General features: G+C 34.4%; 2 protein-coding genes across 6 annotated transcripts; one reads left to right on the top strand and one right to left on the bottom strand.

Moving 5' to 3' along the window:
* The first annotated feature begins 77 nt into the window (after window positions 1–77).
* Window positions 78–18,428, top strand: LOC112765195 (uncharacterized). Of its 5 annotated transcripts, none has more exons than XM_025811077.3 (27): window positions 78–575; window positions 1,186–1,345; window positions 1,607–1,699; window positions 2,397–2,499; window positions 2,600–2,762; window positions 7,924–8,098; window positions 8,719–8,847; window positions 8,987–9,586; window positions 9,691–10,308; window positions 10,793–10,858; window positions 11,285–11,398; window positions 11,502–11,747; window positions 12,368–12,415; window positions 12,505–12,630; window positions 13,355–13,516; window positions 13,624–13,686; window positions 14,020–14,130; window positions 14,234–14,317; window positions 14,390–14,437; window positions 14,802–14,876; window positions 15,054–15,149; window positions 15,552–15,632; window positions 15,712–15,783; window positions 16,479–16,523; window positions 16,599–16,682; window positions 17,320–17,423; window positions 17,950–18,428. In XM_025811077.3, the coding sequence occupies exons 1-27, from the start codon at window positions 373–375 to the stop codon at window positions 18,062–18,064; spliced, it is 3,984 nt and encodes a 1,327-aa protein (XP_025666862.1). In that variant the 5' UTR covers window positions 78–372; the 3' UTR covers window positions 18,065–18,428. The 5 variants fall into 5 exon arrangements, with proteins under 5 accessions (XP_025666862.1, XP_025666861.1, XP_025666866.1 ...); XM_025811076.3 differs by having other exon boundaries at window positions 12,505–12,636; XM_025811081.3 differs by lacking the exons at window positions 7,924–8,098; window positions 8,719–8,847; window positions 8,987–9,586; ... (17 more) ...; window positions 17,320–17,423; window positions 17,950–18,428 and adding an exon at window positions 4,559–4,962.
* Window positions 18,429–20,985: 2,557 nt separating this feature from the next.
* On the bottom strand, window positions 20,986–24,416 carry LOC112764278 (auxin-responsive protein IAA9). The gene is made up of 8 exons (XM_025809838.3): window positions 24,219–24,416; window positions 23,371–23,439; window positions 22,702–23,152; window positions 22,259–22,485; window positions 21,946–22,172; window positions 21,705–21,846; window positions 21,472–21,533; window positions 20,986–21,347 (listed from the first exon to the last, which is right to left on the bottom strand). Exons 3-8 carry the CDS (start codon window positions 23,110–23,112, stop codon window positions 21,325–21,327), a joined length of 1,092 nt encoding a protein of 363 aa, XP_025665623.1. The 5' UTR covers window positions 23,113–23,152; window positions 23,371–23,439; window positions 24,219–24,416; the 3' UTR covers window positions 20,986–21,324.
* Between the last annotated feature and the right edge of the window lie 390 nt (window positions 24,417–24,806).

Genomic DNA, 24,806 nt, shown 5'->3' with positions numbered 1-24,806 from the left:
TTATATAAAAAAAATTCCTGTTCCAAGTACATAACACAAAATAATATAAATATATATAAAATAAAATAAAATAAAATGGTATAAAAGTAGTAGCAGACATAAAAAGCACGGGGTTGAGAGGTCCCAAATTTGTAATCCATCGTTCCCGTCTCAGCTAATCTCATCTCTCTTCACCCACTCTCATTACAATTACCCATCCCGCCGATTTTCTTGCTCTCTTCCATTCCCAACCCTTCCCTCCTCCTCCATCTTCTTTTTCTTCTTCTTCCATTCCACATTATAATAGTCATTAAAATATAATATTATAAAATATAAGACCAGTTTTCTCACTCTGCCCGCAAACCCTAACTTCTCTGACTCTGAGAGACAGCCATGGCCTCTTCCTCCAGAGACCAAGCCCTCTCTCTCTTCGCCGCCGCCAACAACCACGGCGACGTCAACGTCAAGCTCTCATCCCTCACCCAAGCCAAGGACCTCCTTCTCTCCCTCGACCCTTCTCTCTCCGCTGACCTCTTCCCTTTCTTCCTCGAGCTTCAGTCCTCTCCCGAATCCCTCGTTCGCAAATTGCTCATACAGTCAGTGCCCTAACCCTAATTCTGTTATTTATTACCATTTTCTTTTCTATTAATTATGTCGCTTTAGCTGTATCGTTACTCGGTTATGAGTTTTCTTGGTTTTTCTCAATATTGATTGGTATTTTAGGGCAATGTGTGGTGCTTAACTGCTTATTTCTTTTAAATCTATGATTTTATTGCTGCAAACATGCCAACGTTGTTTTTACGCTAAATCGGTCTTTCAAAGATGGTCTATATATTGGAGAAGAAAAGCTTTCTTTGTCAAATATTCATGGAATTCAATCAATTTTATAGATTTGGGTATGGCTTAGTTGGTGCCGGAATGCAATGCACTCGAATATTGTGGCGAATGATGGTTTATAATAGGACTCTACCTGAGAAAAAATGTTTAGCTGTTGTATTTGCTGTATTCTAAAGTGGTTCAGGGCCGTTCCATAGTGCTTGCAGCAGAAGCTTGTAGCTAAGTGCAAGTATAGGCTGAATTTAGTTGTTTACTTCTTCCCAATAACTTGTGCCGTGTCTCTGTGTTCTGCCCTTCTTAAAAACTACCAGTTGGTGTGTGTTTCTTGTTTTATTTTAGCTTATAGATGATTCCTCCACTGTATTCCAGGTTAATTGAGGAGATTGGTTTTAAAGCAGTCGATCATTCTCCTGCACTTGTTTCTATACTATTAACATTTTTGCGAGATGCTGATCCGATAATTGTAAAGCAATCTATTGTTAGTGGCACGAACATCTTCTGTAATGTTTTTGTGGAGATGATTGTGCAGGTACCATCTCAAACCCTCTTTAATAAAACTCAGTTGTGCATCATATCACTGGTGACTGTTCATGAATTATATTTTGGATTTTTTAGCTGTTTGATGGATTTTGCACCTTCTTTATTGTCCTTTGCCAAATGTTTTAGATGGAAGGAAAAATTTGTTTAGACGAGAGTCTTTGCTCATTTTACTTCTCCCATTATCCTGACATTGGTAGGTAGTGTACTTACTGTTGTCTGACGAGTGACACTAATTTGGAAAACTTTACAGTTTCAACAATATGGTAAAGTAGAGAGGTGGTTAGAAGGGGTTTGGATGTGGATGCTTAAGTTCAAGGATGCTGTTTTTGGGATTGCTCTTGAGGTAATTAGATCTTTTCGGTTCTTCAGAATATAATTGCTGTTCTTCAGATATTCTTACTTTTTGGAAGGCTGGTTTATCAGTGTGAAATGTACTAATGAACTGTATTCAACTAATTCAATAATGCAACTGTATGTTTGAAATTCAATTTAAATATCTAGTCAAATAAACATCTTCAAAGGCTTTGCCGAATTGATCTTGATCATGACGAGCTACAGTATTGATAAAAATCACTATTCTCTTGTTTTCTTTGTCATGACTCATGGAGTGCAAGATCATTATATAGGTGGTTGTAATATGGTGCTTTGAGATGTTGAATTGATTTATTTATTATTTTTATTTTTTTTTAAGGTCTGTGGTGCTCGTCTGTGGTGCTCCTCCTTAAATAGGGGCTTGTAAGTTATGCATGTCTATGCATTGGATGGTGTTTGGAGTTTACTTGTCTTTGTTGACTGTCATAATCACTTGTAACTTTTTGTCTGGAGTTTTAAACTTAATAAGTCAGTTGCTTAGATTTTAGATAGCAAGATAGCATGTTACTTATGACTTATGTACATAACTAGCTTCAGAGCTTCTATTCATCATCCCTAGAAACATTTTGCATTTTTCTTGTTTTTAGAATATGAATGTCACTCGTTATAATTTGGTCTGTCGGTGGTTATTCCTTTCTGATTGGAGAGTTAACTGCTTGATATTTTAGCCTGGTTCTGCCGGAATAAAGTTGCTGGGACTGAAATTCTTGGAAATATTCGTCTTGCTTTTTACTCCTGACAACAATAGTCCTGAGAAATCAACTGGAGAAGGTATTGTTCTTTAATTTTTGTGTAATGCTTCTCTATGGAGATTGAGTTGTTTTGGGTAATTTTCATCCATTTGTTCATTTAAATCTTGATCCAATAACAGGATCTAGGCAAGCTGCTAATATATCATGGTTGGTTGGTGGTCACCCTCTTCTTGATCCGGTGGCTCTCAAGTCGGAGGCAAACAGGACCATTGGCATTCTATTAAATTTATTGCAGCCTGGTGCAAGTCTCCCTGGTTGTTTAACAATTACTGTTATAAATTGGTGAGTTTTCATGTGCTAGTGGTTAATAACAAGGGTTTGCATAACATTTAACATTTTGTGCAATCTTCATTTTCGGATAGCTGTAGAACCTGTGCAACATTTCTGGTATCCCACTTCTAAATTAGATGGTTGGATCTAGAGGGTTATTTTCCTTGACTTACTGCTAACTACTACTGGCAGCAGATCATTACAGAGACAAAGCTAGGCATGCTAACAGTATTTCCCCATGGAAAAGTCTTTTATATATCTGTTATTTTTCTACATCTTGGCTAACATTTATTTTCTTCATGTGCTCCCCTGCTATAAACTTGTGAAACGTTGTTGGTTGACCAATTCTTTCCTTCACCTCATAAAATAAAGTACAAATAACTATCACAATGCTTTTCCTCGTATTTTTAAAACTCTCTACTTGTTATTGCATGTTTGTATTGAGGAATTTGAATGTACTTTTCGGGTTAGTGATGTAACAGTCTAGTGTAGGTATATGACATGCTTTTATTTGTTTCTCTCCTGATATGTGTGTGCATGTGTATGTCATTTAATCTATTTGATTACTTTCATTGGGCTCTTTTGACTATGTCATGCGTTAAGTCCACTGCTTGTAATGAACCTTATAGGTTTATAAGCGTTAATTCTTCACCTCTTAATAAGAAACATTGCAATCATATATGAAATTGCATTTCTAGTGATAATGGTTTATAGGTAGCATCAGATTTGAAGTCTGGGTCTCATAGCATGTGCAGAATGTTTATATCTATTTTGCTTGTCTTCCTTGTTATCAATTTATCATTTGTCCTTATCTTTGCAAATTGTTAGTAGATTAAGTGATTTGTTTTCATTTTGTGGCAAGTCATGAAGTCGATGATCACGTGTTGATACAATTACTATTCATGTTATCTCTGTGACTTGGTACTTAGGTTTTGTTTATGGTATTGTGCTTGTACAAACTACTGGATCATGCTCCTCTTTTTTGAGTGTGCTTAGTTACTTATTCATGAAAAAAGATAGAAGGAATTTATGCACTCCTTCATTATATCTCTTTTATTTACCCCTGCCCCTTTGGCTTAATGAAAATTGCTTTCTGGTCTCCCTGTTTGTGAAAGATTTCATGTGTTCTAGGGTGTATGTATTTAAGTTATCTTAGCCCAAAAAGTTTACTTCTACGACTAGAAAAGTCACTTTATATATTTGTATTTTCAAACATAATCAAAATCCTGAAATAAAGTCATTTTTTCCATCCAAAAGTTTAAAAGAGAAATTCAGTTTTAAGCCTTTTCAACGATATATATAAATTCCAAGTTTTAAAATCCACTTGCTCCAAAAGAACACGTGTATCCAATTCTGTGGCTAATCTGGTGTTTTATTGCTCTTTATCTCTTCCCATTTGATGGATGTTTATTTATTCTTGTCTATTAACAGTGCACACATTTAGCAGCCCATTAAATTTGATGTGTTGATGCATTGTTTCCATGCACTCATCTTCAGAGTTACTTGTTACATGGAAACCTTTGTTGCAGTTGTAAGATACACCTAATCAGTTAGTTCCAAATTTGAAATCTCGAATTGTTTCTATTCAGCCTTACTTGTATATATTCATGTAGGAAGGTGACAAGTGTCTCTCCTACAACTCCATTGTACTTTTTTGAATTATGATTTCATGTTTTTGTTAGTAAATGGTGCTGTCTCTTACTCAATACTTACTGATGCAATTAAATGTGTTAGGATCACCTAAAGGTTTTAAAAATTTTCCACATCTTTTACTATGTTCAAAATTATGGAGGGAATCATTGGAGCAGGGTCTCATGGATAGAACAAGTTCAACTGCTTGTTTGTTTTATAACGTTGCGACATGCTGACCAGTTCCTTACGAGGAGTTAATGGCCATGGATACTGCTGCATTGGTGGTTCATATAATGGAAGTTATGGTGATTGTCTATGTAAGATGATTCGTTAATTTACTGTGGCATGCCAGTTGGTCGGGTGATAGATATCGAAATTGAGGCATTAAAATGGTCATCTCATGAACCAAGGATGGTGGTCAAGCAATGCAGTTTATTGTTGTAAACTGTTGAGAGAGACCATTTACTGTTTAAATTTTTGTGCTGTAAGCGCATGCCCAGATAATGTATTTATTATTATAACAGCTGATACACAGTTAATATCTCAATAATTCAAATAATATTTTCCCGGGCTTCTATTATATACTCTGGCTCATTTTCTATAAATTTGTGTTTCATTTCTCACTTGTTATCTTTTGCACAAGTTTTACCACAAGTAACTTCAGGTTTGCTTGGAAAATGAGATAATAATTTTACCAACAGTTGAAACAAAGCATATTTTCTGATTGAAAGTTTAGCATTTGATATTCTCTTACAGCAGGATTCATTGAGGTTCTATTTGTAGCGATGATATTTTATGTGCATGGTCTTAATAATATGTTTGATTTTCTGATTGTCCTTTCCCCGCAATATTGATGCATGCAGAATATTTTCATTCACCATTTTTGAGAAAAATTAATGTTTGAACACATCAGTTCTTTCATTGGAATATTGACAGTGGTGATGCCAAAAGGAATTCAGTGATTGATTTAGATCAAGTGAAAAGTTAAAGTCTGATGTCTCGGAAGTATAATTTTGGATAATTGTCTGGGACTCCAATCTAAAATACCTAAAACTTGGAGTTTTTCAAGATATTCTGTGTTTATTTGCAACTGTATTGTTCAAAGCTGAGTGAAGGTTTCAGAATGTATATACAGATAACTTGTTATGCATTTTCACTTGGTAGGGAGAGTTTTAGAAATCCTGTTTTCCGGTGCTTTTTTGTCAACATTTGAGCCTGTTACACTAATCTGTGAAGGTGTGTAATCATATTTCATGTGTTCTCTTTGATTTTGATTAGGACTCATGCTGGATATTGAACTGATTTGTTAGCTGAGGTGCTGGTGTCAGATATATTAAAATGACAAGATTTTTTTGATTTTTTCTGAAACACAAGTTATGGTTTGCTACTTTTTTACTTCTGGGAGCTAAACAATCTAAATTGGCATTTGGCTTGTTTTCTCTCAATTTCAGTTGATGGATTCCGTTGATAATTACAAAAATTCCATTGTTTTGTAACTTAATTTCCTGTTTGTCAAACTTCTGTAAGGAAATTGTGAAAACAACTCTGCCTTGATTCCATCATTTTCTGCAGAAATGTTTTAAAAGCATGCAATAAATTGAAAATGAGGTGATGTTTGTAATTATTAGTGAGAACATACCTGAAAACTAAACAGAAAAAAGCCATGCACCCTTTGAGGTCCTTCCATATTATTTCAGGTTAAGTATAAAAAAAAGCTAAATACCTCACATACTTTTTTCACTCCTTTTCTTTCTTTTTACTTCATGAGAGCCTCCTTTTAAACTAAACTCCTTTTGTTCTTATTTTCTAATCACATCTTCATATTCTAAGGAATGTTGTTTCAATGGAAGTTTTGATCTGAAACTGCTTTATGTGATCTTTTTTATTCTCTCTGTATCTTTCCATCTCAATCTGGAGTTGATATCAGATCATTTATAATGTACTTATTGACTAGTTTGAATTGTGGAATATAAATGGGTTATACTCATACCAGTTTGCTATCATCTGTTATCTTCATCACTGAGTTTCTTTAAGGCAATGTTCTTTTGGTGAAAAGAAATGCAAGGGATTGGCATGTGTATATTTTCTACTGTTATTTAATTTTATTGTGGATCCCTTTTTTATTTATTTTTTAAAGGATACATGTTTTTGTATACAGGTAGTTGTGGCACTATGTTTTTATCTTGTTGCAATGACTTGTGTTTGTTTTGGCCCTATTTTTGTTACAGTTTTCTTCAATTTTCTGCAGAATTATAATAGGATTTCATTTTATTAATTTGTATGTTCCCCCGAGAAATTGATTTCAAGAAAAAGGAGAAAAGAGAATATGCTCCTTAATTAATATATGATGCTGTGTCTGATTGAAAACTATGTTATTTCTACTATCCACTACATTCCTGTCTTTTCGCAAAAAGTGGATGTATTTCTGGAATCTTAAAATCTAGCCATCCAAAGCTGCTTCTAGAAGTCTCCAACATTTCCTTTTTAATGTCTCATTATTCACTTTAATTAATTTTATATTTGTCTTGGTTTATAAGTGGAGCATAAAAATCTAGTTTGTTGAAACAACAGCACACAAATCTGATTCTGTTGATGTAGGTTTGGTCTGCCATTGCTGCAAGCTTATCTCTGTAATGCAATGAACTGTTCCCATATTGTGCTTCAGTTTTCTATTTCTTGCATGATCACTACCTTTGTAACTTTGAGTTTGTTTATATGGAAATGGCTGAAATGAACAAGTTTAGAAGTTATATGGAGACGATAGGGTAATTTCTAATATTGTGAATAGTTTCACTCGTATTTGTTCAAAGATGACTGTAGAATACAGGGTTAAGGACTAAGGAGATTGTTCAGCATTTAGGCTAAATTTTTGTTTTCTCTTTATATATATATATATATATATATATATATAAAGCATAAAGTTCTATGAATTAAAAAAAATGAATCTGCTTTCTAGTGCTTCTAGTGAAATTCCTTGATTCTTCTGAGATGCAAAAGGGAATAGTATAAGTGAATCTATCTATATCAGCTATTCAGTGGCAATGGGTTCTATTTGAAACTCCCATTTTATTAACATATTATCTATGCATTTAAGTGAGCATTTGGTTATTTTTGTCCGATAAAGATAGTTTGCCCACCACCCAAGTATGCATTTTTCTACAATTTCCTGAGCTGCCAATAATTTGAATTCAAATGATATATTGGTTAGGAGCATGATCACGTATTTCAAATGAAGAAAGTTAGACAAGTTTGCTTAACTTGATGGATTTTATGGATATTCTAAATAAAATATCCCTGTTAGGGGCTTAGATTGTGTGCAGGTGTAATGCTGAATGATGCCCAGCTGTTACTTTTGGGGGTTTTGATACTGATATGCCGCTTCGCTCTTTGGATTTAAATTTCCTCTAGGCTTTCTACAAAGTTTATGTAGCATTGCTTTTAGCATTAAATGTAGTTGCTGTGGATGGGTTGCTGGGTTTTTTTTGGCCTACCTCATTGTCACTTGAAATCTAACCAACCGTTTATGTGTTTCTTTTGACAGTTTATCAGCTATTGCAAGGAAACGGCCGCAACACTACGATACAATTTTTTCTGCATTGCTCGATTTTAATCCAAATTTTCAAACAGCGAAAAGATATCATATTGCCAGTGTTCAGTACTCTTTAAGAACTGCTTTTTTGGGGTTTCTTAGGTGCACTTATTCACCTATACTAGAGGTAAATATGTGCTTGAATTTTGCATTTCACTTGGCCCCTAGCATTCTCTGTTCCCTGGTTATTTATTCATTCTGTCTTGCTTTATCATAATCCTCTTTACAGAAGCTGTCTAAATTATTTTACAATTTTGGTTCCTGCTAAAGATTGAATCTAAATTTATTACTTTTGGACCCCCAATAGTTGGCCCAATGGAATCATTGATTCATTATGGTAATTTATTTTGCAAGAACTACTAGTTTTGCCTTACATATTTATACATCATACCTCCAAATTGTATTTTAGTATTACTATTAAGCTTCTAGTCTGAGGTTTGCTATAAGCTTCTCATAAATTTCACATGCTTATGGCAATTATACTCTACAGATGACATCCTAGGAATATATCATCTAGATTACAAGTCTGTCTATTCTGTGTTATTATCTGGTGCTCCTAGTATATAGTTTAGTTAAGAACAAAGCACATCTGAGCAAGCATGAGTGGCAAGAGAACAATAGTATATAAATGGCTTTATTGTTACCTCATAGGTTGAATTGGGATTTGGGAAGGACTGGTATCTGTGTGGTTAACCATGATGAGGTGTATTTTCTTAAATAAATAATTATTCTCTTGATGTTTTGCAGTCTCGAGAAAGATTGATAAAGACCCTGCGGGCCATGAATGCAGCGGATGCTGCCGATCAGGTCATCAGACAAGTTGACAAAATTATTAAAAACGGTGATCGTTCTACACGTGATGCTCGGGTTATCAAGGTATGTAGCCACTTAGTGCATTTAACAGCAAGCTGCCATTATTGAGTACAAGTTACTTTTATCCAAATAAAACATTGAGCATGAGCTGCGATTCCTTCTCTCCAATTTTATCACATCCAGTTTGATTTCTATCTTTCAGGATGATCAATCATCAATTCAGTCACATGTTTCAGGGGAATTATCTAGAAAAAGAGCTATTCCTTTGGATAATGAACATCTGGCCAATGGTCACGAGGCAATCTCTAAGCGGATTCGATCTGGTCCTGACCCTCACTTAACTTTACCAGTTCAAGTAAATGACTTTGGACAGGATCTTAACTCTGTTAATGGAGTATCACTTAATGCTACTGCACTAGATGGTGAATTAACTGCAGTGGAGCAAATGATTGCTTTGATTGGTGCTTTGCTTGCTGAAGGAGAAAGAGGTGCTGAATCTCTTGAAATCCTTGTTTCCAAGATTCATCCTGATCTGTTGGCGGATATTGTGATAACAAATATGAAGCACTTGCCTAAGACACCCCCACCGCTAGCAAGGATTGGGAATTCGCCAGTACCTCAACAAGTTGGTTCCCAATTCAGTCAATCAAAAGTTTTATCACCATCTGCTCCAGTAAGTTCTATCCAATCATTGGCTGTTACTGACCAAGCACCATTCCCTTCAACTACAATCACTGCCACTAGTTCATCACTGTCTGACATCAATAATTTGCCTGCTGATTCTAAACGCGACCCACGCAGGGTAAGATTTGTTATTCGTTGTAGAAGTTTTTGCTGCTGGTTAATATTTCTATTTTAAAATGCCAATTTTGCGTTTACCTTAAACCATCTGGTTCAAATTTTCAGGATCCCCGTCGCTTGGATCCACGGCGTATAGCTGCAACTCTTGGTGGGGCAGCTGGGTCTGTTGGAGATGATATTGTGGCAACAAAATTAGAGTTAGATGATCCTGTATCTTTGATTAAGCCTTCTTCACCTCCTGTTGCCTCCGCTGAAGAAAATAATCAATCTGAGGCAACAATCAATCTGAAAAATGAGGATATCATTTCTGAAGGTCCCTCACTTTCTGGACCTGATCGGCTAACTCCCAAGACAGAGGTTCTGGAGAGGCCTGGAGATACCCAGCACATTGCGGAAGCAATTGCTTCTTTGGATTCCTCAGTCATTCCCTCTGATGCAACTGATGAAGATCGTAGTACAGTGAAGCTGTTGGAGGATACTGAAGCAAATGAGACCGACTCATTAGATTTTGATCAGTTTTCTCCTGATGTCCAAGTTGCATCTACATCAGAAGATACCTGTCTAGAACTACCACAGCTACCACCATATGTGGATCTAACCTATGAGCAGGAAACTAAGGTGAAGCACCTGGCTATTAGGCATATTATAGAGTCATACAGGCATTTGGATGGGACAGGATGTCAGCAATTTTGCATGCCACTCCTTGCTCGGCTTGTAGCTCAGGTAGAGAATTGTTTTTTCCTTTTAATGTTTATCAGCTATTTACTCTCTCTCTGTGTGTGTGTGTGTGTGTGTGCTGTTCGTTTAGATTGGTAGTCTAATATCAATTTACAGCTGTTTTTGCCTGGTCATGTTTTACATGTTACACGTGGTACAATACCCGTATAAACCATTGGGAGGAGAAATGACAAGTTAGAGGAGAAGCCTTGGTTATGTTCTGGACTGGCTCTTCATTGTTTTCAAATACATGCCCTTTAGGAAACAAACACACGCCCCTACTTTTTTTGTAGTTAAGAAATGAAATGGGAGGAATGTTTTAACCCAAAACAGAAAGCTGCTGCTATTCACTTGACATAGAAAGTATGAGCTGCATCGCAAGATGCGAATGAAGAAATGTGTATTTTATCATGTATCTTTTTCAGTCATTCTTTCGGCATCAGAGATTATAAATAGTATTAGCAAATAATTTGTTGCTCCTACCTTGCAGATTGATGACGATAATGAGTTCATTGTGATGTTGCAAAACCAAATTGTGGAAGACCACTGGCAAAAGGTGCCCTGTTTACATTTTAATATCCTACTACAAATTTTTATTATTATTATTATTATTATTATTATTATAATATAGAAATTGAATTTTGCTTTTTCTTGTTTTATAATGTTAGAATATTGCTGAGTCTTTTTTAAGTGAAGTTGCTGATAATTATTACACGTCATTGAATAATTTGTATCTATATGAGGGATTTGATACATGCGAAGTATGATCTTTTAGTTTAAATGCACCAAATTCAGGCTTTGACAGTATTGTTGCATCAAAGATCCTAAATGGACTAGTTTCATACTCGAATCCCGTTGCTTGTAGTTCATGATCAAAATAGTTCTGAAAATTTGTATTTTTTTGCCTTTTTGGTTACTATTACTACTAATATTATTATTTTAAATTATTCTGACTCTTGGCTACTTACAAATGGCTTTGCAGGGTCATGAACTAGTGCTGTATGTTTTGTACCATCTGCACTGCCTCACAGTATTGGATTCAGTTGAAAACTCTTCCTCTTCTTCTGTCTTGTATGAAAAGTTTCTCTTGGGAGTGGTATGTTCATTATTGATTGTTTGGATTTATTTAGAAACATTGATTTCTATCCTTTATTTTTTATTTATTTCTCAGGAAACTTAGATTTACCATTTCCTTCTAGGCCAAATCTTTGTTGGAATCTTTTCCGGCTTCAGACAAATCTTTTAGTAGGCTTCTTGGTGAAGTTCCACTTTTGCCAGAATCTGCCTTGAATATTTTGAGTGATCTCTGCTGTTCTGACGTTGTTGATCATAATGGAAAAATTATTCGTGATATCGAACGTGTAACTCAAGGTCTAGGTGCTATATGGAGTTTAATTTTGGGGCGTCCACAAAATCGCCAAGCGTGCTTGGGCATAGCATTAAAGGTATATGATCATTTACAGGTCTCTGGTAGTTGAATATATAACTCATCTGAATTGTATGTTATATTCATGTCTATTTAGGGTTAATCTTTTGTATTGGCCAGATTGTGGCGGCATACCCATTTAAAATATTTCATGTTGCTTCATTTGTCTAAATGTACAGTAGGGATGCAAATATTCTTTGCCGTCGATCATATATTGAGTTTTCTATTCATGTCTATTCTTTTTAGCAACATGTTATATCTGGTATACTTTTATCATACACACACTCCAAAACTTCTAATTGGCTGTTCACCTAGTGCAACAGGTGTAGCATAGGTCCATAGCATCTCTCAGAGAATGTTAAATGAAACTTGAGGCTGCAACTTGCAAGTTGCCCTTTAGCATGTCAACAGAATGTTTAATTTTGCAAGGTCGCTTTAGGGGTTGGATGTTCAATTTTGACCTCCCATGATTTTTTTGACAATGTTAATTTTATTTTTGAAAAGTTGTTTTCTAATTTCCCTGTCTTAGTACCAATTCATTAATTTTGTGAAAATGGTCATTCTGATTTACATAGGCTTTCCTTCTTTCTGTTACATCTTCACAGTGCTAATGTATTGATTGGTGTATAATATTGACAGTGTGCTGTTCACCCACAAGATGAGATTCGAGCAAAAGCTATTCGGCTGGTATAAACTGTGAAAGCTTATGATTGCATGAAACCTATTGCATATTTCTAGCTAATAATATACAAAATTCTTTTATTTGTATTGAACAGGTGACAAACAAGCTCTATCAGCTTAGTTACATTGCAGAAGATGTTGAGAAATTTGCCACTGATACTCTTCTTTCTGCCGTAGACCATGATGTTTCGCAATCTGGACCCTCTGAACAGAGACCTGAGGTAGAGGTATTAAGCTTGTACTATTGTTCTAATATCTATCTCACTTCAATTGTTTTTAAAATATAGGTTATATTCTTCGTGTTGTCTGCCATTAAGAGATTGATGATATTATTTTTTGAATTTGATTCTGATCCTGTAGCTATCATCAACCATTTTCTGTCTCATACTCCTTTATTTTTAAAGAAAAATGAATATCTTCTTACTAGAAGAGAGGAAAAGAAATACAAAAGAAAAGGGGATCAGCTATCGTTACAAAGATGCAGAAATAACAACTAATTTCTATAAGGATAAACCTTGTATCAAGCACATCATTGATACCAATCCCTTTGCATATCAGCTAAAGCAAAACTATAAGCAGGCCATGAACAGCGACTCCAAAAGGATGCCAAAAAGTGATCTTACTAGAAATAAAATGAATTGAAAAATTCTAGCATTCCTTTCCATCTATATACAACCCAAAGCACAAAAGAAATCATGGTTTACCATAGTATCTTTACTTCTTTACGAGAGCTAAAGCTGCTGACCTAGAGAAGGGAATCTAATACAAGGCCTTACGGTTAAACTTACAATTCTTCAAAAATCTAAAGAAGCTTCTTTTATCAAACACCCCCCCCCCCTTTCACAAAAAGAAAAAAAAGCTTCGTCGTGGGGAGTAGACTCGGTTGCTGTTTTGCTGACTAGACTGGTTTTTATTCATGGCTGATTTTCCTTTTCCACTTTCCAGGTTGCATGTCAGGAAATAAGTGGCACATCACAGGTCTCAGAGTCTACCCTTTCAGAACACGACTCTGATAGAACCACTAAGCCAATGGCTCAAAGTCTTCCGTCTATATCATTCTCTGAAGCTCAACGCTTAATTTCTTTATTTTTCGCTTTATGTACAAAGGTTTGTTTATGCATACTTAAAAGCTAGCTTATAAATTGACATTGGCTACATTATAATTTCTTCAGACCAGTTCCAAAAAAACTGACCCAATTTTTGTATCCTTTCAGAAACCTAGTCTTCTTCAGATTGTATTTGATGTCTATGGGCGAGCCCCAAGGATGGTTAAGCAGGTCTTATTTTCTTGAATATATGTTAATTTACTAGAATTCTTTTTGGTCTATATGTTATGCTCACACAATAGTTAGCTGTCAGTCTTTTAACTTAGAATACACCTTTGCCATGGTTTATAGAATAATAGCAGGTTTCCACAAAATGTTTGTGGTTTGAAACTGTTTGTTTTATCTTTTGGATTAGGTTTAGGTATGCAAATATATGCTGCTTCACATATGATTATATGAAAAACAGATTTCATTGTGCATTTTGATTTTGCTTTTGCTTTTCATCTAATGCTGTCGCCAGTGAATTTTATTTTAATGCTTCTTTTTGTTCACGTGTTTTTGCAGGCTTTTCATCGCCACATTCCTATTCTTCTGAGGGCATTAGGGCAATCTTATACTGAATTGCTTCATATTATATCTGATCCACCACAAGGAAGTGAAAATCTTTTGACACTGGTAGCTTTCTGTTTGCATTGTTCAAAATAGCCTATATTTTGGTTCATGGAACTTAGATGAAGATGATCTTAATGAATTAACATTGACTTATGTGTTCTTGAAGGTACTGCAAATATTGACTCAAGATTCAACACCATCATTGGAACTGATATCTACTGTAAAACGTCTATATGAAACTAAATTTAAGGTATGTCGTAGGTGGAGAATGGTACGATATGTTTTGGCTTGTTTCCTTATCCACACTGGTTCTCCATTTCAGGATGTTTCAATTCTGGTTCCACTGCTGTCATCACTCTCCAAAAAGGAGGTCAAACTGTTGAACCTTTTCTGCTGTTCATTGTATATTGTTAAATTTTCCTTGTTCCCCATTATTTAGTGATAAGACATTTCTAGGGTTTCTTTTTTTTTTTGGCCATGCTATTCTACAACTTCAAACTACTACATCTTTTCCATCTTTAAAAATTTCCCCATATCAACATTCTTCCACCATTTTCTACGGCCCAAATTAGATCAGTAAATTCTTATAAGATTGCTTGCAATTAGTCCATTTACACATGTGATAAAGTATTATGTGGCTAGAAAAAATATGACTATCGTAACATGTTTTAGGATACAATTTATTTTGTAATTAGTCCATTTATACCCCTGATCAAGATTATTTGGTTTTGCAGGTGTTACCAATATTCCCCCGCCTTGTTGACCTACCATTGGAGAAGTTTCAGAGGGCACTTGCTCACATACTACAGGTATATGTGAATTATCAAGCTGAACATCATATTTAATATGAATTATGCTCTTTCTGGGTTGCCTTGAATATGGGGCATTGAACACTTTTTCCATATTCCAGTTTTCTTCTTGGTACATGGGACCTGTTATTTCTCTATTCTTCTAGATAAGCTAAGCATTCAATATGTTCATCACAGGGATCGGCTCATACAGGTCCAGCATTAACGCCGGTTGAAGTGTTGGTCGCAATCCATGGAATTGTTCCCGAGAAAGATGGCCTTGCACTTAAGAAGGCATGCATTTTATTGTTTTATATATAACGAAAAATGTTATCTCTCTTCTCCTGTGCTTGGCAAAGTTAAATTTCCCCGTATTAGAAGTGTTATACTATACTTTTGGTTGATTGTCTATCAAACTTTTGCTATAAGTACCCAAAATAAATGGTTAGTTGTATAATAAAGGAGTCATGTTGCAACCCTTTCTGATAAAAGAATACATTTATGGTTTCTTAGCCTAATTAGATATTACGGAATTTGGTTAGGTCGGTTGTATTTTCTATTAGGATTTAGCTGACCAGAGTTTGTTGACTGTATCTGTATAATCTGATTCATCAGTTGCGTTTCATATTGCTTCAACTTTTTAAAATCCTTAATAGTGTAAGTTGCGACCTCTGAATTATTCTTTTGCACCATCAGATAACAGATGCTTGTTCAGCATGTTTTGAGCAGCGTACAGTGTTCACACAACAGGTTCTGGCAAAAGCATTGAACCAGATGGTACGAAGATTTGATTTATATGACAAGTTTACGTATTTACTTCAACACTATTTTTGTTCCTTATTGTGGAAACTTTCAGGTTGACCAAACTCCGTTGCCTCTACTTTTCATGAGGACAGTTATTCAGGCAATTGACGCTTTCCCTGCATTGGTAACCCCTCCGTCTCCCTTTGCTACTTATGTTGATTAGGTTATTGATTGCTAACCTTTTCCTTCTGATTTCCTCTATAAAGCACGGACATTTTGCTGCCGTGTCTGCGTGTCGGAAATATTTTGGACATGACACTCATTGGCACTCGTTTGACACGCGTGTCAGTGTCTTAATAAAAATAAAAAATATTTCCGGACCTGTTTGGACACACCAAAATATCATCACGTGTCAGCGTATCCAGTATTATTCTTAACGTATTTTTTAAACGAGTTTAGAAATAATATATATTATTATTTATTGAAACAAAAAAATATTTTAAATACTTTATATAATTAAAAAAACACTAAAAATAATTAAAAAATAAATTTATATTTTAATACAATATCAAAATATCATTATAATTTATCTAAAAAATATTTTATATTTTATATATATACCATTTCTCATGTCTTGTAAGAACTTAAAATTCATGTGTCCACATGTCCCGTGTGCCTATGCTATGCATCATAGGATTTCCTCGAGTATGGTTCAACCAATATGTTTTCTCTTTAACCTTTATTTCGAGGCTTATATATATATATATATATATATATATATAAGCCTGGATATATAATAATCTTTTTCCTATGGATATATGCAAGGTGACATCACAATGTACCATTTTGATCCTTTTGACAATATGCATATTATTTCAGGTTGATTTTGTTATGGAGATACTTTCAAAACTTGTGACTAAACAGGTATGCTTCATTCCAGAAATCAGCTTATTTTGATAAAACTCAAGATTGCTGATGTTCACTTTATACTTACTGCAGGTGTGGCGCATGCCAAAACTTTGGGTTGGTTTTTTAAAATGCGTATACCAGACTCAACCGCGTTCTTTTCATGTATTATTGCAGGTACTGTATAAACTGAGACTATTAATATATTTAAAGGCTAAAGTACTGATTTAGTCCCTAATGTTTGAAACTTTTTTTTCCCGTAAATATTTTATTTCGTCTTATTTTTGTCTTTTGGTTAAATTAGAATTTTTTTCTCTCCCAAAAATGCCCATTTTTATCCATTTTAATTTTACTTTTTTCTTAATTTTTCTACCACTTTTCCTACCAAATCACTACAACCACCAGTCCACCACCACGACTACCATAATTACGATTATTGCCGCTACTTAAGGATGATAATGGAGTAAAGAGATATTTTTAGGAAAAAAAAAATTAATTTTTACCAGATGACTAATATATGATGTAATAAAACGTTTGAGAAAAAAATAAGATGTTTTAAATGTTAGGGACTAAATTAAGACTTAATTCAAACTATAGGTACTAAAACAATACTTTAACCGATTTTGAGGGAAAAAAATAATTGTGGACGAGGCCCATAAAGAAGGAAAACACTATTTGAGCTACAGGGTTGAACTATTATCCCTCAGTATTTGAAACAGAAACTGAGGAGCATTACTTTATAAAAAGCTTCCAAAGTCAACAAAAAAACTCTCACCTGCCAGCGGATTAAAACCATTTTTTGTCATTCTTACAGTTGCCACCGCCACAACTGGAAAGTGCTCTTAACAGGCATGCTAACCTCAGAGGTCCCCTTGCTTCCTATGCCAATCAACCAGCAGTAAAATCTACACTTCCTAGGTAAAACTTTTCTAGTAGACTCGATTTGGTTGTTCATCAACTTATTCTATAGTTAACTTTCAGTGCATCTTCACTCATCAGATTGCATCCCATAACTCCTGCATTGAACATTTGAACCAAAATTGTCCACTGATCACGTAAAATATATTGGGTTTTTGTTTTATTACTACGATGGTGCATGCTATTTTTTCAATCTAGTGACTCCTATTATAGGGAGAAGATGCTCAGGAGATTGGTAAAGTAAAAAGTGAAGCTTTAATTACTAATAAATTCGTAACCTTTATAATGTGTCAGCTTAGCTATCTTGATTCAAGGATGATTAGATCTTCATTTTTTAAACTTTATTAACTTACTCATTTTAGAGAAATTTGATTCTTCCACCTATTGAACAATGCAATGATTAGTTGACAAAGCCTAGCAAAAAATTATTTTCTGGCTAAGTCCTTTGCATTTTACCTTTTACCTTGTACAAGCTAAGTCTAATTGCTGTGGATAATAAAAACCTACTACATATACCAATGTACAGAGCAACTTTAGAAGTTCTGGGTCTTGCAAGTGAATCTCACGTGCAGCAACATTTGCCAACATCATTGCACCCATCTGACACAAATTCTTCAGTTCAAGGAGCAACACTGACATGATAGTTAAGTCGCTGACAGGAATTCAGTAACCTGGTCGGCATTGAAAGTACTGTTGGGGACAGATTGGCCAAAATATCCCGCGTTTGCAGCCATTGAAGGAGATCTCTCATAAATGGATATTGCGCATTTTGAACCAGAATGTTGATGCATCTGTCTCAGTGTATATTATTTGAGGCACTTAATGATATCAAGATTCTGTGACCAGAATCTTATCTCGGTGCTCCAGTAAATCCAAGTATGCTTAGGGTTCCAGGAATGTATCATAGATGTATTTTTTTTTTCTTTCAATTTTTGTTTCCATTGTTTGTAATATTATTCATCCAATTTTGTTTAATTTAATTCCTGCCTTTTCCAAGGGAAGAAACATTGAATTTTTTTGTCGTATTACAACTTACCACACTAGACACACACACAATACCAGAAGGGGGTTCACATCCACAACTGGACCTTGGCCAGTTTTCGAAGATGTGGCCTTTTTAGAGGCATAAGATGTGCAATTAGTAAATCTCCAACCACAAAACATTGAATCGCGAACATATAAATTTGGTTGTGCAGTGACGAATCTATAATCAGACCTAGAAACTTTTAAGGCAGGGGTTTTACAGTACCAAAATGTAATTGACTAATTGTTATTTGCCTAAGTGAAATGATTGATGAATCTTAAGATTGTTGATAAATTATTTGATATAAAATATTCACATGAAAATGATGTTAATCATGGCCCCGAGAAATGGATCGATTCTTGGTTTACTGGACTAAATGAAATTGTCTACAGATTGGTGTGATTTTTTTGTTTGGTGACATTTTTTTGGGTGATTTGTGTGATTTAATACAACTTTATGTATTAGTGTGTAATTTAATACAATTTTAAATAGTAATGTCAGATTTAATAAACTAACAGGTAAACAAATAATATATTTTTGAATAGTTTATATTTTGGTAGTTGTCCCACTACTTACAGATGGACAGCTTACTATTATCGAAAGGCAAGGGGCAATTTAAGCCTGTAAAAGTTTATTCTAAATTTTTAATGCCAACCAACTTGGGTAGATCTAGCAAATAAGTATCGGGGGTTCATTAATTAGTAGTCAGATCTAAAATGAATTAGTCTTTGATTTATTGATTTGTTGGATTCTGAAATATTGTGAAAAACGAAAAGGCTTATTCTGATGCCTAATAGGATTTGGATCCTCTAAAGTTTGAATTTCACTTTAGAGAGTAAAGTATGATCTCTCACCATTTATTTTATAGGTGGGACCAAGAATAAATATGAAAGAGAAAGTATTCAATGGTAGAAGATCACATTTTACTCTCTAAAGTGAAATTCAAACTTTAGAGGATCCAAATCCTGTCTAATGTCTCAACTATGCTAGTCGTAGGTGGGAGTGCATCCTCTTCGGTGGAAAAAAAAAATGGATGGTATTTAGTGTAGGATTTCACCCTTCACTGCTCTCTCTCTTCTATTTAATTTTGGTACCACTTATAAAATTATAAGTGAGAGATAACACTTTATTCTCTCAAGTGTTAAAAAAAATGGAAAAATAGAGAGGATCCATTTCTGTCGTAGGTTAGAAGTTAATTTTTTTAGGGTAAAGTACTAAATTGGTCCTCTAAGTTTGGGCGTAATTATGTTTTGGTCTTTAAGGTTTAAAGTGTTCTATTTGAATCCAAAATAGTTTCATTTAGCATCAATTTAGTCTCACAGTGAGGTCAAAATTAAATTATTAACAAAATGTCCTACATAACAACAGTTCAAGAACAAAATCGATAATCTGGAGAACAAGTACAAGCTCCAGAGGCATAAAATCAACCATTGATACATCAAAACATTTATTTATTATTTTTTTATAATATAAATAAAATATTTTCTATAAAACTAAAGAAAATGATAAATAAATGTATTGATGCATCAATGGTTTATTTTGTGCCTTTGGAGCTTGTACTTGTTCTCTAGATTATCGATTTTGTTCTTGAACTGTTGTTATGTAGAACATTTTGTTAATTATTTAATTTTGACCTCACTATGGGACTAAATTGATGCTAAATAAAATTTTTTTGGATTCAAATAGAACACTTTAAACCTTAAGAACCAAAACAGAATTACGCCCAAACCTAGGGAACCAATTTAGTACTTTACTCATTTTTTTATTTTTTCTGATTTTAATTTTGCTGTTTCTTAACTATTTTTAAATTTATTTACAACAACAATATTATAGCAGTTCATTTTTTAACAATTTATTATTTTTCTTAATTATTCATATCAAAGTTACAATTTCAGAAATAAAAATATAAAATTTAATTTCGTAAGATAATTTTTTATTTTTAAAACGAGTTTCCATAAAACTAGTTACTTTCTAGAAACCAGCTCTTATTTTTAAACCAATTTAAAACCGATTTATTACTTTAGAAATGGGTTAAAAACAATATGGTCCTTTTTTTTTGTCCGTGGATTGAACAACCTCCAATCCTAAGTACACAACACACCCACACATTCTTCACATATTTTATCACATTTTTTTTCAATTGCATTCTCTAGGGTTTGATCCCTAGACCTTGAGGTGGGGAGGGGGGAGAAATGCCATTAGAGTCAAGGCTCATTGGCAATTTGGTCCTTTAAAATTAGTTTGGCTTCTTACCTAAACCTAACTCAATCCCCCCAAAAGATCCATAAAGTTCTCTAAATATTTTTTTTTTTTTTTTACCAAAGATAGGGAGACTCGAACCGACGATCTCTTAGATTAGTATCAGAAGACTATGGCATTTGAGTTATAACTCATTGGCAAGTTCTCTAAATATTAACACATTATTCCTTTAGGTTTGTTATGGGTACTAAATACTAATTTTATATAAAACTTCATCTGATAAAATTCCAAATAAATCTACATTTTATCCAAAAATGAATGATGAATAAACAAGTCACATGACACAGAACAATAGAACATGCTATCATTTTAAATCACAAAAGCACACAAGTCAAAATTTACACGCTACATATCATATCCTCCTTCAACCACATCATTAATTAACTCACAAATAGTCAAGTCTTAAGGGGTTATAAGAGTTGAAAATCATATGATAAAAAACGGCTTAGTTAATATATAAAATGCCGTGAAGAACACATCAAACAGACACATAATGAACATTAACACAAATATTAAGGTAGCTTAGTATTATAATCTGAATCTCTCCCTGGCCAAAATGTCTTTGGTTATGATGGACTCTGTTGTTGTTGCCATGTCTAGTTCCTGCTCTTGCTTTTTTCAACAGCCCTTGGAGCTGCAAGCTGACACAAAAAGGGTAAACTCGAATAAGATATGCTGGGATTCGAAGCCGAGTACCCGTGTCGAATAAGATATACTGGGATTCCCTTGAATCTTATGTTTATAGATAGTTTAAAAAATACTAACCAAGGCCAATTGCTTCTGAACTCTTCATGATCCTCAGCCTTCGGCATGTTTCGATAAACATCCTGCAAAGATAAAGGGTTGAAGTTACTTTGAAGATGAACAAATATTATACAAGTTCAAAAACCACATGAAAACAAGAACAAAAAAAATGTAAATTTGTATCTCAGATGAGTTTTCATCTCTTCAAAGAAATGCCTATAAGAAAACAAGTCCATGAAAGAATTAGAACTTACTCCCATGGAACATCACCCACAAGCATCCAATCATTATCTTTGTCTTCATAGGTAAGAACATATTCCGACCCATGAAGAAGATCCTTCAGCTTGGTTTCATTCAGCAACTCCTTTCCCAGAGTCCCATAAGATCCGCATTGACCTGAAATCATACCGAAACAAGCAGTAACTGGATCCAGGCAAACTGACCATAAATTACTAAAAGACTAAGTTTTCTTGCATAAAACGAATTCTTCCTTACTTATAGTAAAACCGCGGAACATCTTCTCTAGAGCAGAACATAGTTCCGGGTATGTAGAGTAATTCTTCAAGTCTACTTTCCTTAAATAGGGAGCACCCTCCAAGCTGACCTTGACAAACAGTGGACCGGACCCCGGTTGTCCATCTACTTCTTCTGTGTTTTTCGAATTAGTTGCCAGTGAATTCTTCCTAAATGACCTTAGGGGAGGCCACCCCACGACCTGAGCCCTGTCGCACGAGGAATATCAGAATTCAGAAATCATTTCCACAGTTATGCTCAAACTTAATGTGATCGGTTCGAGTATTCTACTTACTTGGTAGCTGGTGCACTGCTATTATTATTCGCAGAACCATTAAGACTGGGTCTGGTCTCATTGAAAGCATGAGGCTTCTCGACCCCAACCTTTGTAGTCGAAACTTCTTTCTTTATGGCTTGTTGAACCCCAAGACTCTCAAGCATAGAACCAGGTTTCAATCCTAAGTTAGAAGAAGGCCTCGGCGACAGAATTGTATTCACTTCTGAATTAGATAAAAAATTCCCCTGCATGATAGATTGGCGACTCAGTATCTCGCTTAGCGAGCAGATAAAAAGCTATGATCAGAGCATGTTACAGTCTTACACATACTAAAAACAAGATTGCAACCAAGTAAGGAATACAGATTATAGATGCATGCGCGACTATTCTTTTAAGATTACTTTAAGTACCCAAAGATCATAGTTAAAAAGGATATTTCCTCAGACTAAATTGACATTTACCTTCTGGAACCCATTCATTACATCTAAGAATCCTCTTTTGTTACCCAAAACAGCAGCCTTTGCAGGGGATTGATGATGATCGTCGGTCAAGGGGCACAGGGGGAAAAAAGGTTTCTCATCAAACTGAGTTGAGCTTCTTAAGCAATGATCAGAATCTCTCTCAGGAGACTGAGATCCCGGGAGACCAAGCCTGAGTTCGGTAGCTTTCAGGTTCAGATTACTTTTATGCTCGTCCGGTAAGGGCGAAACCGAGCTGTCAGCAGAAGAACAACCAGACAATTCCATGTAGTTGCGCACTTTCAACTCGGAGCTCTCGATGCGAGCACATTCCATAGCAGTCGACGAAACCAACAAAGTGACATTGCTTTTGCCCTCCTCCTCCCCCGCTATGTTAAATACCGGCGGTGACATCAAAATTCAAACCAAGAAGTTCCCAAATTTTGTGTTTTCCCTATCAAACAACAAAAACAGCATTTGAAATGGTTCATGAAACAAACAGAATAACAAATCATTTTGACTAAACAGAATCTTGCACTACACTCCACAGCCTTCAAACTTATCAATCAAACAGAGAAAACAATACATTGAAACACAGCTTTCCCACAATCGATTCATAAGCAACCTCAATGTCATAAATTCCAATAAAATAGATTAAAAATTGAATCATACCTTTGCTCAAATTTTCTTTGCTTTGATCCAAAGAAGCTCCAAATGAACAACAATAGCCAAGTACAAATTCTTAAATTGCAATAAGGCAAAGTTAGGAACTTTATATACCCAATGAAAACAAATAAATATAACACAAAATTAAAAGGAAAATGAGAATCGCCATTCATTGCTGCAAAGACTCACAGATAGAATGATAGATACACATATTAAGTAATAATTACTTTTCGGTGGAAAAAGTTACAAGACAAAGTTCTAAAAATAACCCAAGGGGAATAAAAACATAGTACAAAACAAGCTGCAATAAATAATAATAATAAATTTAAAAAAATTCACATGAAAATTTATGAGTCAGAGTCTTTCACTCTTGGCTGAGTCATCTTCCATCAAAGCACATTTCAGTAGATAGACGAAAAACAAAAAGCAGATTCTTTTTTCAATTTCATTTTTTGAAAATAAAATAAAATAAAATCATCCAGAAGTGAAGATAACAAAACACGGACTCAGTTTGGTTTTGGTCAGAAAATAAAAAGGGAAAGTGAAGAAGAAAAGTTGAAAGAACAAATAGAAAAAAAAAAAAAAAAGAAACTAGTGAGCACTACTTTGTGTTAATAATGCACTGAAAGAAAAAGGAAAAAAAAAAAAGAGTTTTTGAGAGTTTTCTCATCCATTACTGGAACAAAAATAGGAATTAAGAAAAAGTGGAATAAAGATGCATGTCACAGTTGAAAGCAAAAAAGGGGAAAAGCAAAGGGACACAGAGAATTGCAGAAGGGTTTCAATGAAAAGTCCATGAAGCAACATAACAAATTAAAAACAAATTAAAAAAAAAACTTAGGAGTTTTACTTACTCGTGCTGAAGAATAATGAGAAGATCACAAAGAGTGAAGAAGAAGAAGAAGAAGAAGAATGGTGTTAGGCTAATATTGAAAGAGAGAGTGGAAGAAGAGAGAACTAAGGACCCTCCATTGGGGAATAAAGTTACAAAAGCTTATTTTTGGTGTCTGATGTCAATGAAGAAGCACCATGCATTTAATTAAATAAAAAAACATTCAGAGCTCGATTGAAACTATTTAACATGAGAAAAAAATATTTTAAAAAATATTTAAATGAGCCAAGCTCGTTTGGAAAAAAAAATTAAATATCAAGTTAATAGTTAAATTAATCCCTAAAAGATAATGTATTCATTAAATTCGTTTTTGAGGTTGCATTTGTTTACAAGTACAGGACACTGAAATAGAAATACAAAGACAAAAAACTGTATTTGACATATGAGATATGGATAGATATTGTGTCCAGAAATACGGAATTAATATATTTTGTGTCCATCCTGACAGGAAAAACACAGAAATATTAATAAGAGATGCAACTTATTTTTTTATTTTTTCTTTCGTTATTTTTGTTAATTTTTCATAATTATATTTTTTCTCTCAAATTTT

This window comes from Arachis hypogaea, chromosome 17 (genome assembly GCF_003086295.3).
Source record: "Arachis hypogaea cultivar Tifrunner chromosome 17, arahy.Tifrunner.gnm2.J5K5, whole genome shotgun sequence".
NCBI lineage: Eukaryota > Viridiplantae > Streptophyta > Magnoliopsida > Fabales > Fabaceae > Arachis > Arachis hypogaea.
This window is presented reverse-complemented; position numbering and strand designations above follow the sequence as displayed.

Bases quoted from the DNA above. Each gene is read 5' to 3' on its own strand.
- LOC112764278 (XM_025809838.3), bottom strand. From the start codon at position 23,112: ATGTCACCGCCGGTATTTAACATAGCGGGGGAGGAGGAGGGCAAAAGC. The intron at 21,847-21,945 runs GTAAGGAAGAAT...GTATGATTTCAG, and splicing joins GTTCCGCGGTTTTACTATAA to GTCAATGCGGATCTTATGGG. The intron at 21,534-21,704 runs GTAAGTTCTAAT...TTATCTTTGCAG, and splicing joins GTGGGTGATGTTCCATGGGA to GATGTTTATCGAAACATGCC.
- LOC112765195 (XM_025811076.3), top strand. From the start codon at position 373: ATGGCCTCTTCCTCCAGAGACCAAGCCCTCTCTCTCTTCGCCGCCGCC. The intron at 11,748-12,367 runs GTATATGATCAT...TAATATTGACAG, and splicing joins GCTTGGGCATAGCATTAAAG to TGTGCTGTTCACCCACAAGA. The intron at 14,318-14,389 runs GTATGTCGTAGG...TCTCCATTTCAG, and splicing joins TATATGAAACTAAATTTAAG to GATGTTTCAATTCTGGTTCC.